Consider the following 17486-nt stretch of genomic DNA (forward strand, 5'->3'; position numbering starts at 1 on the left):
AATATCAACATCTGCATACCAACCCCCCAGAACAATATCAACATCTGTGTGCCCACCACCCAGAATAATATCATCTGTGTGCCCAACCCCCAGAATAATATCGTCAACATCTGCATCCCCACACCCAAAATAATATCATCAACATTTGCGTGCCCACCACCCAGTTGAAGAGGTTAAATTTGGTGTTTATAATTTCCATGCTGTTTTGTACTTTTACATCACATACTGCATAAACACTACGTAGAGGTTCTTTGCATGTTTTTAAACTCTGTAATTGCCAACATATTGCCTATATCTTTCTGAAATCTATCTTTCCTCTCAAAATTATATTTTTCAAAGTTGTCCATCTCAGAAAGACATCCAGTTTTTGTGCTTTCATTTTAGTTGCTATATATACTTCCTATACACTTGTTCTCCTGTTGATTCACATTTGATTATTTCTAATTTGTTGCTCTTGTAAATAATAGTACCAGGAACATTCCTATGTGAGTCCTCTGTGATATATACCTAAGTGGTCCTGACCTCTTTACAGCATGCCATATATTCTAAGGTAAGTGCCAGGGGGATGAGGAAGAGAGAAGAGGAGCATCATTCTCTCACCTCCTTGACTCTCCCTTTCCCAGGTTGGAAGGTACAAAGGGTAACTATATATAATTGCTAGGGGGGGAAAGATAATTAGTCTAATTTCTTTAATTTGACTTTTGGCCAAGATATTTACTTTATTTTGAATTTCAGATACCACTAAAAAAGGGTATGAGATTTTTCTGTTTATAAGGAGATGTATTGTTTAAAAATGGTTGTGAGGGGCGCCTGGGTGGCTCAGTCGTTACGCGTCTGCCTTCGGCTCAGGTCATGATCCCAGGGTCCTGGGATCGAGCCCCGCATCAGGCTCCCTGCTCAGCGGGAAGCCTGCTTCTCCCTCTCCCACTCCCCCTGCTTGTGTTCCTGTTGTTGCTATCTCTCTCTCTGTCAAATAAATAAATAAAATCTTTAAAAAATAAAAATGGTTGTGATACCCTGTTAATCCAAAGAAATCACTCTATTTAAACAATATTCAGACCACATGGGGGCCATAGGATGGGACATTTAGAATGGTTGCAAGCCTTTGAGCATTCCTCAGGTCCTCAGAGAGACGGTTCTGCCTTCGTTACTCAGACTCTAATCTCTTTTTGGACAATACTTTCTCTCCAGGACAGAGGCTACATATGGTCACTGATAAGCTCAATTAGCCTATGGACATATTTTATTTGCTTTGGTATCTGAAATACTTTCGGGTAACATTTAATAACCAAGACATTTTATATAAAAATCTGGATTTCCATCTTCTCTGACAGCTTTAGGCTAGTGCTAAATTGACAGGGAATATGCCCTCCAATTTGTTACCATTCCTGATCCAGTTATAGAATGTCCTTTCTACTCATTTCAGCACCTGCCTGGCCCTGTGGGCATCTGAGTTTACCACCTCTGCTCTCAAGCCTTTCACTATGTCTTCCTCATGCTGAGCAGTTGAAGGAGACACTTATATAGAGACTAGAGCTCATGAAACTCAGACAAATGCTGAGGCCGCTCCCATTGAAACTCACCTGTAGACCAAGTGGACCGATCTATAGGAACACATGAGTTTTGTTTCTCAAGAAACAGATGTTTCAATTAGGAGAGCCAACATTAATCTGAAGCTTTTCCTAGTTAAGAAAATCTCATTGCTGATTCAGAGAAACACAGCATAACTGGACCTCAAGAATAGTCCAGGCCTGAGCTGCATCTGTTCCTTGGTTCTGTGCCCAGGGATGAGTATTGTGTTACCAGGATGTATTTTCACAAGTGGCTCTCAGGGAGGTGGTGGGAGGTGGGAGGGTGCAGGGCCTAACTTCATTCCTTCCAGTCATACTGTGTGCTTATGAGTTGCCATGTGTTCTGTATTAGCCAGATGCAGACCCTGGTATTGAAGGCTTTCTAGAGTTGTTTTTACAGTTGGTGTCTCTGGAATTTTACAGATATATTCAGCAGAATTCTAAAATGACCAGTTCTGAATATTTTGAGCAGCTGATAACAAAGTTATTTAGAAATTTCTGTGAATTGCCTATAATTATGGTGAACTCATGAATTCATGTGTCACACCACGTGATTCCTAGGTTACAAAAGGAAAGGTGGCTTTCTCAAGAAAGCTAGAAATACTCTTTGTGCACTCTGACCCAGGCCTGTGGGTCCCAAAACACGATTTCTCCAAGGTCTAAGCTTTTCATCCAACCAGCCTGAATGATTTTAGCAACCCCAATTCTCCTGACCTCCACATCACATCTTTTTCTACAAATTCTAGCTCCAAGCGTGCCAGCCTCCTGAAGAGACTTCTACTCCCCGGAGCATTGCAACCTTGACCCACAGCCGCCAGCAATGTACTTAGTAATTGTTGCAAAACCATGAGCTGTTGATTGCTTCACAGTTGAATATCTTGCCTTGCTGTTAAGTGTTAACCATGTTTCTAAGTATGGGAGCCCAGATGTCCTATGCAGGAGTCCTTAGGAATAGAGACAGACCAAAGGCTATACGACTCTTCTGTGACTGTGCAGCAGACACCTTTTTTCTCCCAAGAAAGGTCGGAACAACATAAGCTTACAACAGCAGCTAGCTGAAATGCCACTCAACAGGAAGATTCTGTACAGGTGGAAACTATTCAGTTGCCCTTTGTGCATTCATAGAACAGGGGCTATTTCTTAATTCAAGCTGGGAGAGAAAAAGGTAAGAAAAATCATGACTACTCACAGCTCTGTCCACTTCCCTCCTTACGGTGGCGTCAGATTTTTTTGTTGTGTCTGAAAAAGAGAAATCCCCAGTGATGGGATAAGATTAACGAGAAAAGTCTTCTGTTTCTAGACTAAAAGATGGCAGAACAAAAAGTTAATCCAATAAATCACATGTATAGAAGTCCAAATGTACACTGTGGCTTGAGACCTCAGGCTGAATGATAGAGTAAAACTGTACCCTTAGGTGAAAATTGCAAAGCAGTCCTCTACTTTCCATTCCTTTCTCAGCCTCTGGTCCCAGGTACTCAAAGGCTGAGGGACTGCTAATTTGGGTATTCAGCCCAGGAAACATCCAGCTTCAGAATTCTCTCTCCATTTTCTGCTTTGCTCTTGACTGCCACTTCCCTCCTGTCTGCCCTACACAGAGCAAGAGGTCTCATCAATTAATTTACACTAGGATGTATATGACAGATACTCTTCAAAGCAACTTGGGGAGTAGAAGCACAAGTTCACATAATAGGATGCTGCTCACCACTGTTCCCCTGGTTTCATCTTTTTCAACCGTGAACGTCACATGCTCCCCCCAATCTGATTTTCTTCCAGAGCTTGATGCCCATGTCCTGCAGTTGCCTGGGTTTCTGAACTCAGTGCATCCCTAATTCTGCCTTTGCTTTGTCCACCAGATTTTTAGGAACTCCCTCATGACAATACTGACCTTGGCCTGGACTTTGAGGGCCTCCATCTAGCATTGCCATCTCCTCTAAGAGGATTCACATATGAAAGAAGCCTAAGAGTGAACCCGTAGAAATTGCCCTTGCATGGCGGAGTTTCAGGGCAATCCTCTCTAATGCTTGGGGTTGGTGGTGCCATTCTGTGGTTCTTATGCAACCATTGGCCAACATATTTGGGCTTTGGTTTATATCCCTGTAAAGTCTTGGCTCAGTCTTTTAAGGCAGTGCCATTCAAAGTGGAGAGTCCATGGGTTAGTGGTGGTAGGTGACCTATTGCTTACCAGCCCCCAATGAGACAATTATAGAGATCTAGTGCAAACATTTAGAAACTCAGTTCTTTTGGGTGGAGACTCTCTCCTTCCATTGCCCAAAATAATACTTATTCAGATTGGGCCAATTTTTTCTTAAACACTTTGGTAACAAAAAGTCCACACATTTCAGTGTCAGACAGACCTGTGTTCAAACCCCAGCTATATGACTTTAGGAACACTTTCTGAACCTCCGTTTCTTCATCTGCAATATAGACACTACTCCTTGCCTCAAGCAGTTTTTGTAAAATGAACTGAAAAGGAGTTTGTAAAGGGTCTAGCCCAGTGCTGTCCAACAGAATTTTCTGCAAAGGTAGAAATATTGTATATCTACTCTGTCCAGTGCAGTGGCCTCTAACCCAATGTCACTATTGAGTGCTAACAAGGTGTAAGCACTTAAAATGTGACCAAGGAATTGAATTTCTATTTAATTTAAACTTAAATAACAACGTATGGCTATTATATCATACAGAGCAGGTTAACATGGGTACTGCATATAGTAGGTTTGATGTGTAAAATTTTATTGAACATCTACATATGCCAGGTAATGTTTCAGACAATGGACATGTATTAGTGAATAAGAGAAACACAGACCTTATGCTCATGAAACAGAACTTGACATTATTTTTACAACAGAAGTTGCCAGATTCTTCTCCAGAACCTAGTAAGTCACCAGGAGCCCTGAACTGTTGAGGGCTCCTCTTAGGCAGAGATGGTAGGCAGAACCTTTTATGGACTGACAGGCCTGCCCTCCTCATGCATCATGGTGTACAGAGCTGGTTGCTGAGACATAGGTGGGTAAATGTGTTTAGGAGCAAAGAAGCCTTCTGGACAGAAAGGGGCTGAGATTGCCACCCCTTTACTTGACTCTCTCAGATAGATTGAGAAGTTCAGGACAGCACTGGCCCTAAGAGGAACTCAAGAGAAGGAAGTTAGGACTGGCTTCCCCAGCTTAACATGAAGGCCTTGAGCTGAGTAGGCTGGCTGGGTGCAGCAGTGGTTAAAGCAGGAAGCCCCTTCGGCTTCATCAGCTCTTGAGGTGGGGAAGTAGAAGCTGTAAGAGGGAGACATTGGACTTCTGGCTAAGATGGGCAGGTGGGTGCTCAAGAAATTAACTGGAAAATCAAAAGGGAGGCAATTACATTTGGAGCCCAAGGTATTAAAACAGGTCCTAGATATATAAGTGTGTGCTGAGTGTATTGAAAGAAGAAGTAGGTGCCGTGGAAGCATCTCCACAAGGGGATTTGCTGTAATGGGTGTGATGAGGGGGCAGAATCAGGGGAGGCTTGATGAAGTGGCAGCTTCACTGAGATTTAAAGGATGACGAACTTAGGTGAACAAGGAGAAGGAAGTACTTTAAGAAGAGCAAATGCTGGGCGCCTGGGTGGCTCAGTTGGTTAAGTGACTGCCTTCGGCTCAGGTCATGATCCTGGAGTCCCGGGATCGAGTCCCGCATCAGGCTCCCTGCTCGGCGGGGAGCCTGCTTCTCCCTCTGACCCTCCCTCCTCTCATGTGCTCTCTGTCTCTCTCATTCTCTCTGTCTCAGTTAAATAAATAAAATCTTTAATAAAAAAAAAAAAAAGAAGAGCAAATGCTGAGGGTTGCCGGAGGGAAGGGGGTTGGGGGATGGGGTTACTGGGTGATGGACATTAAGGAGGGCACGTGATGTAATGAGCACTGGGTGTTATATAAGACTGATGAATCACAGATCTGTACCTCTGAAACCAATAATACATTATATGTTAATAAAAAAATTGATGCTGAACAAAATTACTAAAAATAAAAGATACCGATAAAAAAAAAAAGAGCAAACGCTATATGAGAAAACTCAGAATTGAAGGAAGCCATGGAGGAGGTCCAATCATGGAGACATGGTAGACTGGTAGAATTTAAAAGCCTGTTCCAGCTAAAAGTGAAAATAGATCATCTCAGACGTGGCAAGAGTAGATGCAGGGTGACAGGCGGGAAGGTCCTGTTCTAGTCCAGGTGAACTCTGGTAGTGACAGTGAGGTTGGGTCAATAAGCTGTGAAGTGCTCATTCTCATGTCACTTCCCATTTTACAGGTAGAAAAACCATCTCAAAGAAGTTAGGTAATTCATACAAGATCACAGAGCCAATATATGGCAGCATCGGGTGCAGAACTAGCCTTCTGACCCTGGCTTGAAGCTCTATTCACAGTGTCAGCCATTCTCAACCCTCTTCCATGACACGAGTCTGTGTGCATGGCAGATGCATTTCCACATGTGTGTCCAAGTACCTCCCATGAGAGAAAGCAGATCCCAGTGCGTGTGAGTTGCAGGGTGGGGGTGGAGGGTAGGTATTATATAGGCAGCCATGATTTCACTCTGGCTCATTAAAAACAAAAAGGGAATCATTTGCAAATTTATTCACTTAACTCTCATTAGCAACAAGTGTCTCCCACCACAGTTGGTATCCGAGCCTTGCATCCGGCTTGGAACTACAGATATCCTCATTCACCCTTGAGACAGGGATGAAGGATGAGGGGAAGAATTTTTTCTGCTCTACCTGTGAGTGTGACTGCATTTCATTCTTCCAAAGAGAGTAGGACAGAAAACTCTTGCTCATTTCTGAGGTGACTAAAGGATTCTCAGGCTCCAGGCCTGGAACTAGGTATAGATCTGTTTCTGAGGGGTGTGTTTGGGGGAGGTAAAAGAAGATGGCAGAAGATAAGATTCTAATGAGGGGCACCTGCCATGGCTCTCTGAGGTCACAGACTTGCAGAAGTGATCCTGTTTAGTTAAAGTTCTATCAGATGCTGTAAGTCCTCCTTTATGGTGAGATGCCCTTCTTCTCCATTTCTATCATTTCTCTCTCTTTTTTTTTTGTTATGTTATGTTAGTCACCATACAGTACATCATTAGTTTTTGATGTAGTGTTCCATGATTCATTGTTTGCGTATAACACCCCGTGCTCCATGCAGAGCGTGCCCCCCTTAATACCCATCACCAGGCTAACCCATCCCCCCACCTCGGACCCTCTAGAACCCTCAGTTTGTTTCTCAGAGTCCATAGTCTCTCATGGTTCATCTCCCCCTCTGATTTCCACCCCCTTCATTTTTCCCTTCCTCCCCTTAATGTCCTCCATGCTATTCCTTATGTTCCACAAACAAGCGAAACCATATGATAATGGACTTCATTTCTTTTTCTTTTCCCCTTCTTCCTCTTTTCCTCCCTCCCTTCTTCACGTCTTCCTCCCTCTTCAGCCCTCACCCTCCCTTACTGTTGACAATAATTCCTTGGATTTTATAGTAGAGGGTTTTGTGGCGAGCAGCCAAGTTGATGCATACATAGGGCAATGGACAAACAGAGCATGATAATATCTTATGGCAGAAGAGAATACAGAAGTTAGACTGTAAATGTAGCATGACAACCACCTAAAAGCCCCCCAATTCTCAAAGAGTGGCCACCCCAAATTCTTACTGAATTATTCCCACATGTCATTTCTTTTCTATAGACAAGGCCATGTGTAGACTTTCTTTCATCTAGGAGCTCATTGGGTGCTGACAAAGGAACAGTTTAGGAAAGCACTAGACAGTCTGCAGATATTGTGGCCAGGGTTCAAAATTTGCACAACAGGAGTGGGTGGGTGACAACAGGACAGGATGAGGAGGGACTCCTGGGGACCTGCTGGAAGTCTTCAGGGCACCATCAAAACAGGTGCTCTTCCTTTCCCCAAATGGCCTCACACACTTTTCTCCTTTCCTTGTGAACCAGGTGATTCAGATTCCTGGGGGTTGGGGGGAAGGCTCAGCCCAGCTAACACCCAGACTGGGGAAATGAGGGATGAGAACCGAAGGAATCCTCTGTGGTGATCTTGGTATCCTCTCACCCATGAACTCTGACCACATAGCCATCTGCATTGCCAAAGTAACACTGATCTCATGAGGCTAATGACACTTCTTGGCTGAAAGAACAAAGCAAACTATTTTAGCACAGGAACAAAACATTCCTTTTAAAATACTCAGTATGAGGATTTCAGCTCACTGAAAACTAGAGCCATTTTCTTCTGGGGAAAAATCTTCTGGATGAGCCCCCTGAGCCCAAAGCGATGCACAAGCCCTGAGGAGATTCATATGAAACTGGGAAGCTGTAGGCCACTGGAGCAAAGCAGAGCCTCACACTGCAGACACCCAGTCTGTTTGGTTACCTTGAATAAAACTCACTTACCTTTTCTAAAGGAAAGCTTTTGGAAGAGCTGTTTTCTTAGGCCTATCATTGCAGCTACGAACATCAAAGTAATGATGAAGGAAGGGATGAAAACATGAAGTAGCCGATTTGAAGAGGTGTCAAGTTCTTTGCCACCTGGATGAAAGAAAAGCACCAGAATCCCATTACCTGGTAGCTTAGAGGTAAACCAACAAGTTGGCCATCTGAATAGGTTACAACCAACACAGCCAACGTACGGCGAGCATTTATTCCATGCCAGGTACTGATCTATGTGTGCTGGATGTACTAGCTCGTTTACTTCCTACATCCACCCTATGTGGCAGGATTTGCAATGACCCTCATTTCACTGGTGAAGAAAATGAGGTGCAGAGTGTCTAGGAAACTTTCCCAAAGTTACACAGTAAGAGAGAGAGCTGAGATATAATCTAGGCTGTCTGGTTCCAGATTCCGTGTTTTTCATCATTCTGATACACCTATCTGTCTATCTATTACCATCATCATCATCATCATTTTTCTGTCTAGTAGGTTAGTCCCTCAATTCAAACATGTCTTCTCCCTCTACTGTCAAGCACTCGCAGTGCTCAGAATCCATGCCAATAGTCATTCAATTTCAAGGACTAACAGGATCGTTTTGGAAAAATACGATATTGTAGATAGTGTTAACATACAAAATCCAGTCGTTCATACCTTAGTATGAATTACTATGACGAGCCCTTTCCTTGGCTCAGCTAATCAGTGTTCTGGCACTGAAGAAAAGGTGAGTTTAGTAGAGACGTGGATGAGAGGAGCAATTTTGGAGACAGGGGAAGGCCTTGTAGAAGAGAGCTCTGGGTATCTATAGGTTAGAATAAGGGCTCCAGACTGACAATGGGGAGGGCTGGAGGGGGCTTCATAATAGGAGGTAGAAGAGTACCCAAAGTAAACTGTGCCCTTTCCAAAAGCCTGAATTTGCCCCATGGAGTAACTTATACAGAATAAACACAAGAGCCTGGTCCAGGAAAAACCTGGCAAAATTGCTCGGGAGGAAGGGCTCGGTCCTGCCAACTGCCTTCCCTCCCACCATCTCAATGCCGTTTGAGAATCATAGATTGTTTTAGCAGAGAAGAAATCAGACATAATTTAATCTGAGCCCCTCATTTTAGAGTTCAAGAAGTAAGGCTCAGTGATGCTAAATAATCTATCTGAGGTTATCACTGCTAAAGAAGGGACAGAGCCAGGATTGCAAGCCTGGATCTGTTTGATCCAAAGCTCAGGCCCCACAGATATTTGTCTCTACTGAAAACAGTGTGGTGAGCAGTAAGGAAGAAAGGATTCAGAAGCCTGGCTCATCTACACATTGGGTAGCCCACACTGACTACAACTGCTCCTTTACTTTGAGGAAGTGCTTATTAAGCACCACCGCAGTAGCGCTGTGAGTCAAGGAGCCCTGGGACCTTCAGCGTCCTCACAACAGGAGAAATCCCTACCTCAACACCTCTGTGCAAACCTGTCGTGTCCTTTGCAGGTTCCTTCACAGCTCCTTCCATGTACAGAAGCTCTACTCATCCCTGAAGACTTTCTAACGATGAACACTGGTCCGTTTAGCCTGTAAGTATTTGGAGTGCAAAGACTTCACCTAAGTCAACTCTAAATCCCCTATAGAGCCAAGTACCATCTACATTAAAGATGTCAATAAGGATTTGGGGGGCTTAATTAATTATCTGTGTACCTAGTCTACCTGGCCCCATCCTCCCTGTCCTTAGTTACCTTGTGGCAGACTGATGCTTATCCCTTAAATCCATTTTCCCTTTCTTCCCTGTTAGGGCATTAGCTGGACACATGGCTTCTCAAGACTACATTTTGGAGCCTCCCCTGCGGTTAGGTGTGACCAACCATGAAAACTAATTTCAAGTCATGGGTCTTCTGAGTCTTGGCCTTAAGACATTGGATATGTCTTCCACCACTCTTTTCCTTTTCTGAAACATGGATGTAGTAGTCATCCAGCTTTGACAATTCAACAGAGACAACATTCTACAGAATGAGGGAGCAACAAGATGGAAAGAACCCAGAAAGAACAGAATAGAGATATTTCCCTGCTCTGAATCACCTTCTATCTCTGAACATTACATAAGAGAAAAATATGCTTCTGTCTTGTTGGAGTTGTATTTTGAGGTCTCTCTGTTATGGCAGTTTAGTCTAGATCCTTATATTCTTATAGATTGTTTTATAATAATTACATGTTACTTAACAATGATATGATGATGCAATGGGAAAACCATGTTTTATCCTTGCCACAGTCCCATGCACTCTTGCTAGAGGCATGATATTTTTCCCCATTTCCATGCTTTCTGAGTGCTGAGGACTTTGCAAGCATGTTTCATTCAATCCCCACAATCATGCTCTAATGTATCTATCATTATTTACCCTTATTCTACAAATGTGAGACCAGGTTCTAGGATGTCTCATTATATGTTCATGTTCTCAAAGCTAGTAGTAGTAGAGAGAGGATTTAAAGATCAAGTCAGGGGCGCCTGGGTGGCTCAGATGGTTTAGCGTCTGCCTTCGGCTCAGGTCATGATCCCAGGGTCCTGGGATCGAGCCCCACGTTGGGCTCCCTGCTTGGCGGGGAGCCTGCTTCTCTCTCTCCTTCTACTGTTCCCCCTACTTGTGCTCTCTCCCTCTCTCTGTCAAATAAATAAATAAAATCTTAAAAAAAAAAAAAAACTATTTAAGATCAAGTCAGTTTGACTTCAGAGCCCATGCTCTTGACCACTGTCAGAGAGTCCCCTCCAGGTCTCTTGGGTGGGCTTCACTTCCCACCCCACAAGAATGTTGTTAGAGTTATCTCCTGTCTCCAATTTCAGTACATTTCCTCGTGAAAATGCAACAACTGGCCAAGAACAAGAACCCTTGTTGCAAAAAGCAAATGGTCTCATTGACCTTTCATTTCTAGTTAAAAGTTAGGATGTTCAGTCACATCCTCAAGCCACTGGAGCACTTCCCACCACCAGACTCTCATTGCTGTATTTGCTTCATTCACTGACTTCTGGAGAAGTTTGTGGTGGGTCACAGAAGTCAGCAAGGAGCAGGTCAACGATGAGAATGAGTAGAAAGGAGAGAGTCATAAAGCATCTTAAAAATCCCTTTGAGAGGGCGCCTGGGTGGTTCAGTCGGTTGGGCGACTGCCTTCGGCTCAGGTCATGATCCTGGAGTCCCGGGATCGAGTCCTGCATCGGGCTCCCCGCTCAGTGGGGAGTCTGCTTCTCCCTCTGACCCTCCCCCTCTCATGTGCTCTCTCTCTCTCTCTCATTCTCGCTCTCAAATAAATAAATAAAATCTTAAAAAAATTAAATTAAATTAAATTTTAAAAAATTAAAAATAGGGCACCTGGGTGGCTCAGTCGGTTAAGCAACTGCCTTCGGCTCAGGTCATGATCCTGGAGTCCCGGGATCGAGTCCCACATCGGGCTCCCGGCTCGGCGGGGAGTCTGCTTCTCCCTCTGACCCTCCTCCCTCTCATGGCTCTCTGTCTCTCATTCTCTCTCTCTCAAATAAATAAATAAAATCTTAAAAAAAAAATCCCTTGGAGAAATAGAAGTAAGGAACCATGGGAGGATGTGTGACTTTGGTCTCTTGTTGCTGGTATTTGGACCACAAACTAGGGGATCATTTGATTGCTGAGACCTGGCTGCCCATACAGTCTGGCAGCTGGGATAATGGGACTGGGATTATCAAGACTAATCCTCCAACCCACTAATCTGTCATTTATTGAGCACTTAGTACAGGGCAGACTGCTCTGTTTTTGCTTTAGTCTGGGTATAAAGAAGACCCATGTGAACAATTCAAATACATGGAAAATAAAACAGCAATGAAAGATAAAAGACATGTACAGTCACAGGCAAACAAAGTTATGGTGCATGTAATCAGTCTTAGGAGGAGAGATAAGGTAAAGACCTCTTGTGCCCTGGAGTTATCTAAGCTGCTCTGGAGAGAGGGTGGGCTTGAAGATGGTGAAGAGGGTGATTATATTTTATGTGGGAGAAACTGCCTGAACAAAGAAATCATGGAGGTGAGAGACGTGCAAGCAAGTTCAGAGAGCACGTGGTGAGGAAGGCGAGCTGACTGGAGCCCAGGAACCATGCCGGGGGGGAGTTGCATGGATACAACTCTAAGAATCTTGTTAGAAATGAAGCCATTAGAAACACCTCATTTTTAGGGTCAACTTTGAGTAAAAATAGTGAATTAGGCAAGTTGGTCTTCCAACATTCTCCGTCTCTCTTTTTATCACAGTGAAGATCCTCAGACTTGTCCCTTAATGAAAACTGAGCTATAACTAACTCATACTAGAGCTTTAGAGGCATTTAAATGCTAACAATCACAGGGGAATTTCTTTTTCTTGGAATTGCTTACTTAACTGTCCTTTGCTGTGTGGAATCTCCTGCCTGGTTAAGTGCAAGCCAGTACTTTGGATGAAATGTGGTTTTCCAGAAGGGTCAGGGAAATAGGGGCCTGGGTAAGATGAATTTAGAAATAACTAGTATCTCCACTTTGCCCCACTGATTTCATCAGTACTTTTTTCTTTGTGGTAGAGAAGTGGAAGGGCACACTGGCCATTCCTCTGGAAACCTTGAACTAGTGAAAAGTTACAAATGAAGTCATGTGGCCCTTCTTTCCATGGAAGCCAACATAGCTGAATGCATAGTCAACAGTCATGGGCGGGGCCTGTGGGTCTGCATCAGTTCAGGATCTTCTAGGATTTCACTCATAAATGCAGCTGGCAAAGAGACAGATCGTTGTGCAGTTAGAGATTTTTCAGCCTAGGTTTACCCATCCTTCCCAGAGTTGTATCCATGCCACTAGCCCCTGACATGGTTCCTGGGCTCCAGTCAGCTCCCCTTTCTCACCATGTGATTATCTGATTTGCGTGACTTCCATGCTCAGTAATAACAATGAAAAGGTAATTGCGACAACTCAGTCTGTTCAGGGCAAGGCAACTAAAGGCTCAGTTCTCTCAGGCCTGAAAGTCAGAGTCACCAGGTCTCCTCCCCACCCCCAGGGAAGCAAACCGTTCCATCTGAAGTGTTGAGTGAGGGAAATCTAGAATGTACAGTGGATGAGAGAGATCTCAATTATCAGTTATGGCTTGGGATCAACTGTAGCAGCAGGAACTGTAGCTTGTTCTATGAACTCTTGCACATGAAATCTTTTGAAGAGATCATGGCTGCCTCCCAGCCTGAAGGCTTAGTCACAGTGGACTTAATGTAAGGTTGTAGGTGAGCTTGAGCAGTGCAAGGGACAGACTGCTGCAGTCTTGCCTCACTGCCTTTTGGCTTCACCTCTAACTTCAGCCACAGCTTGGTAGAAGTCTAGGTGGACTTCATTCACCTCAAATGGCTACTTTGCTTTCTGCCCTGGGATGATTCGGACACTGCAGATGCTGGGGGGGGATCTCACTCAGCCCACATGCATGGATAGCTCACAGGGGGATGCGGTGTACACTTCTGGACACTACTGTCAATCTATACGGGTGAAACCACCTGATGTGCTTTGAGTGAGCATCTGGGGAGGTCATCTGTACACTTCCCAGGTGGTCCTTGGGTATTTGAGCTCCTGTTTTGCCAATAGCAACAACTTTGATAATGTACCCTTATATTTACTTTTCCTTCTTCCCTGTCTGAATCTCTTAAACCTCTCCCTTCTGCTCCCTGAAGTCATGACCTAAATACTTACAAGCTCCTATTATAGGCTCTATTTTGTCTAACTAAGACAAAGGGCAAAAAGTGAAATACAATGACAACACAGTAAATTTTCTATAAAGTCAAATTTAAGCAGTACTAGGGACTGTCCTTTATTCAGAGATTATATCCTTTGCTGGTATGGTAGCAGAATACTGACTCCCCTCAAAGATGTTCATGTTTGAATCCCTGAAACCTGTGAATGTGTTACCTCACATGGGAAAAGGGATTTTGCAGAAGTGATTCTATTCAGGACCGTGAAATGGGAAAATGAGCCTGAATTATTGGGTTGGGGGAAGGAATGGAATGTAATTACAGGGGTCCTTACAAGGTGGAAGAGGGAGGCAGGTGAATTAAAGATGTGATGACACAGAAGCAGAGGTCTGAGGGATGTAGTTGCTGTTTCTGCAGGTGGAAGAAGGGACCATGAGCCAAGGAATGCAGGTGGCCTATAAAAGCTGGAAAAAATGAGAAAAGGAACTCTCCCTTAGAGCTACTGCCATCCTATCAACAATTTGAACCCAGCAAAGCCCCTTTAGGTTTTCTGATTTTCAGAAGTGTAAGCTAATAAATTCATGCTGTCTTAAGCCCACAAAGTTTGCAATAATTTATCATAGGAGCACTAGGAAACATATGATGTGCTTGGTGATAAAATGACCTGTCTCTTATGAAAGATTTTTGATACTAGATGTTAGTTGCTCTTATTTGGCAAATAAATGTTCTTATTTGGCAAATAAAAAAAATTGTCCTGGTGTATGAAGTTCTAAAGGTGGGACTCAGCATAATCAGGAAAGGCTCCAAAAGATTTTACAAAAGGCCAGTTTTCCTCGGAAACCCATAACCACTTGACTATCAGCAAAGCCAGCAAAGTAATATTCGTCCTGCTGACTCCTTGCACTGTGCCTGAGTCACAAGGATTAGCTTTTGTGCTGGATATTTTCTGTTTCCTGTTCAGATCCATTCTCTACACTTCCACACTGTGCTCTGAGCTCTGAGAGGTTGACCTTTATGGAACACATCAGTGGACTCCCTTGTTCTCCGACTTCCAGGTGGCTTCGGCCAATAGGAGGTACCATAAGGAGATTGGAGGGTGGGAGGAGGAGGAGCTTGGGGAGTTCATTTACCCAGCTTCCATCAGAGTTGCTGCAGACGGCAGCATCCCTCTACTGGAGGCCCCCACTCCTGTCAAGGGGCACGTTCCTTACAGCTCCCTTTCCTAGCATTCAATAACCACTCCAACAGTGGTAACTGCTCCTCTGACTGTCGAAGCCCCAGGGTCCTGCAATAGCTTTCCTAGCTTCTCTAAATCCTGACCACACCTTCATACATAGATCTTTTATCACTCTATCCTCACTCTGAGTGTGCCATCTATTTCCTGCCTAAACCCTGACTGATGGAGTTAGGAAGGGGGGGCCCACTCTTACCATGAGGGTCAATGACGGCTGAAGTAAGTTCTTTCACGTTAGCATTCCAGAACACACAGCTGACGTTCGTGCCAGGGGGTGGCTTTAGGCGCAGAACACTAGTGACCTGGTAGAGGGCTTCAGAGGTCTTGATGTGGCTGGTGTTGGCAGGAACACTGATGTTTGGCCAGGTCACTTCTGCCAGTGGATAACCTTCTGCCTGGCAGGTGAGCTCTACCTCATCTACCCCCGGGATCCTAAGTAAATGAGTGTTTATTTTCTTGTAGGAAGCTGGATAATACAAGAAGAAAAAGAAATAAGTCTTTCTTTTCTGGTTCCTAGACGGCTTTGTGCTCAATGCCATGTGAAATGAATACAATTATCATTATCAATCTGAAGTAATAATGGTTTTAATTTTTTACACATTTCTTTTGTCTCAGGTATCACGCTATTTACACTGAATGATTTAATTCTTATAACAAAAAAGGCATTGTTGATATTCCCAATTTTTGTTGGAGGTAACTGAAGTGAGATTGAGTATTTTGCCTAGACTCACAGGGCTAATAACTGGGAGAGCCAATGTCTGCACACTGGAAGTTTGATTCCAAATCTCAACAGCATTTTATCCCACCACACTCTGCGGCTTCCTGTATGATTGTAAATTATCTCACAGCTGAGGACTGGAGACAAAAGAGGAGAATAAATAAAATCACTAGATCACCCCCACATTCTTGTTTTATTTGGTGCTTCTCCTACAGGAGAAAATTCTTTTCCCATTTCCCCCTCTCCTTTCTTCTCTGTGAGATTAGGAGAAAAAATAAAGACCCAGATTCTGTCTATAAGTAGTCAAGAATTGGCTATATCTACTACTTGCTTCTCCTGTCCAAAATACACACACACACACTTTTGTGTAGTATATGCCGAGTGAATTAATCAAATGTGGCTCCCTGCCCTCTAGAAAACTGAGATCTAAAATGAATACAAGTGACATTGAAAATAGGAAGACACAAGGACAAATTGCCCAATTATCTTAGATGATAGCCCAAAATAAAGAGATATTAACAACATGCAGATATCAGGGAGTATGGAAAGTAATCTGTTGATTTTCGGTGAAGGGAAGAGGAAATGAGTACTAGCTTTCAATAGGTAGGAAATATTTAAGAAACAGAATTTTGATACAAACTTGGATTGCATACATGGCATGGGGTGATGAAACTATTTTTTTCTTAAATTGTTGGGAGGAGTATAAATAGGCACACCCTTTGTGAAAAGCGATTTTACATTAAAATCATGGTAACAGACATGTGGAAAACATCAAATGTGTACGAGGTACTAAGGGTTTTCTAGGTGCTAAGCTCCGTGCCCTGTGATTTTACATACTGTGGAGGGGAAAGGAATGTTCAGGACCCTCCCACAATTTTTGCCCCTTGAGCACCTCCCTTTGTGTTTTGAGTTGTTAACTTGATTAGTTATAGCCAAAGATGCTCACTGGATCACGGTTCACTGGATTGGGTGACTGCGTCTTGAAGCGCGGTTCACAATCCGCGGCGCTCTCTTAAGTTCTTGCCTCCGTGTGGTAAAGCATACTCGGCTGGGCCTCCTGGCTGGCCTGCCTCAAAAAACTGACATCCTCGAGGGCGCCTGGGTGGCTCAGTTGGTTGGGCGCCTGCCTTCGGCTCGGGTCATGATCCTGGAGTCCCGGGATCGAGTCCCGCATCGGGCTCCCTGCTCGGCGGGGAGTCTGCTTCTCCCTCTGACCTTCCTCCCTCTCATGCTCTCTGTCTCTCATTCTCTCTCTCTCAAATGAATAAATAAAATCTTTAAAAAAAAAAAACTGACATCCTCCCTGCTCACAGTGTCCCACCTGCTGCTTGTGACTGGGTGGGTGGGGTGAACTTTCTTACCCATGAAGCTGGATAGATGAGTAACTTCAGGGTCTGTTCTGCAAACCTGAACTCTAAGTTAAGATGAGGGTGCAAGAAGAAAGAGGCCCTTATTCTAAGTCACGTTCTCCAGTGTAAACCACCAGGGAAGCCCTGAAGTTGGGAGAAGGGAAAGGAGAAAATCATGTGCTCGTCCGGTTATTAATTTAAAAAATGGAGTTCATTTCCCATTTGGCTACTGATCCTTGTGTGTATAGCTCACTTGGTCAAGGACTTGGAGAGCAACAGGGGTGACTGTGGCTCTAAAACCTGATTCTATCTCTTTAACATGTATTACCTCATTTAAACTCTTCAAGGACCCTAGGAGGTAGGCAAAATTCATATTCCTATTTTATAAATAAGGAAACAGCTGGAATCTGAGGTGGGGAGGGGGACTTGAACTCATGCCCTTCGTGGCTATATTATTCTGAATTCTGTACTGGAATCATCATAAGAGGTTGATTGTCTATGTAATTGCAA

The 17486-nt window shown here is 43.8% G+C and overlaps 1 protein-coding gene across 1 annotated transcript in view; it reads right to left on the bottom strand.

Annotated features, from left to right (window-relative positions):
- The window catches only part of PDCD1LG2 (programmed cell death 1 ligand 2), a 49629-nt gene that overhangs the window by 1848 nt on the left and 30295 nt on the right, over window positions 1-17486 (bottom strand). Inside the window, exons 4-6 of the mRNA XM_021694370.1 lie at window positions 15106-15375; window positions 7969-8103; window positions 2761-2810 (exon numbers count right to left, since the gene is read on the bottom strand). Coding sequence (XP_021550045.1) covers window positions 2761-2810; window positions 7969-8103; window positions 15106-15375 — 455 coding nt within the window. The remainder of the gene's footprint in view (window positions 1-2760; window positions 2811-7968; window positions 8104-15105; window positions 15376-17486) is intronic.

This window comes from Neomonachus schauinslandi, chromosome 13 (assembly GCF_002201575.2).
Source record: "Neomonachus schauinslandi chromosome 13, ASM220157v2, whole genome shotgun sequence".
NCBI classification, from domain to species: Eukaryota; Metazoa; Chordata; class Mammalia; order Carnivora; family Phocidae; genus Neomonachus; species Neomonachus schauinslandi.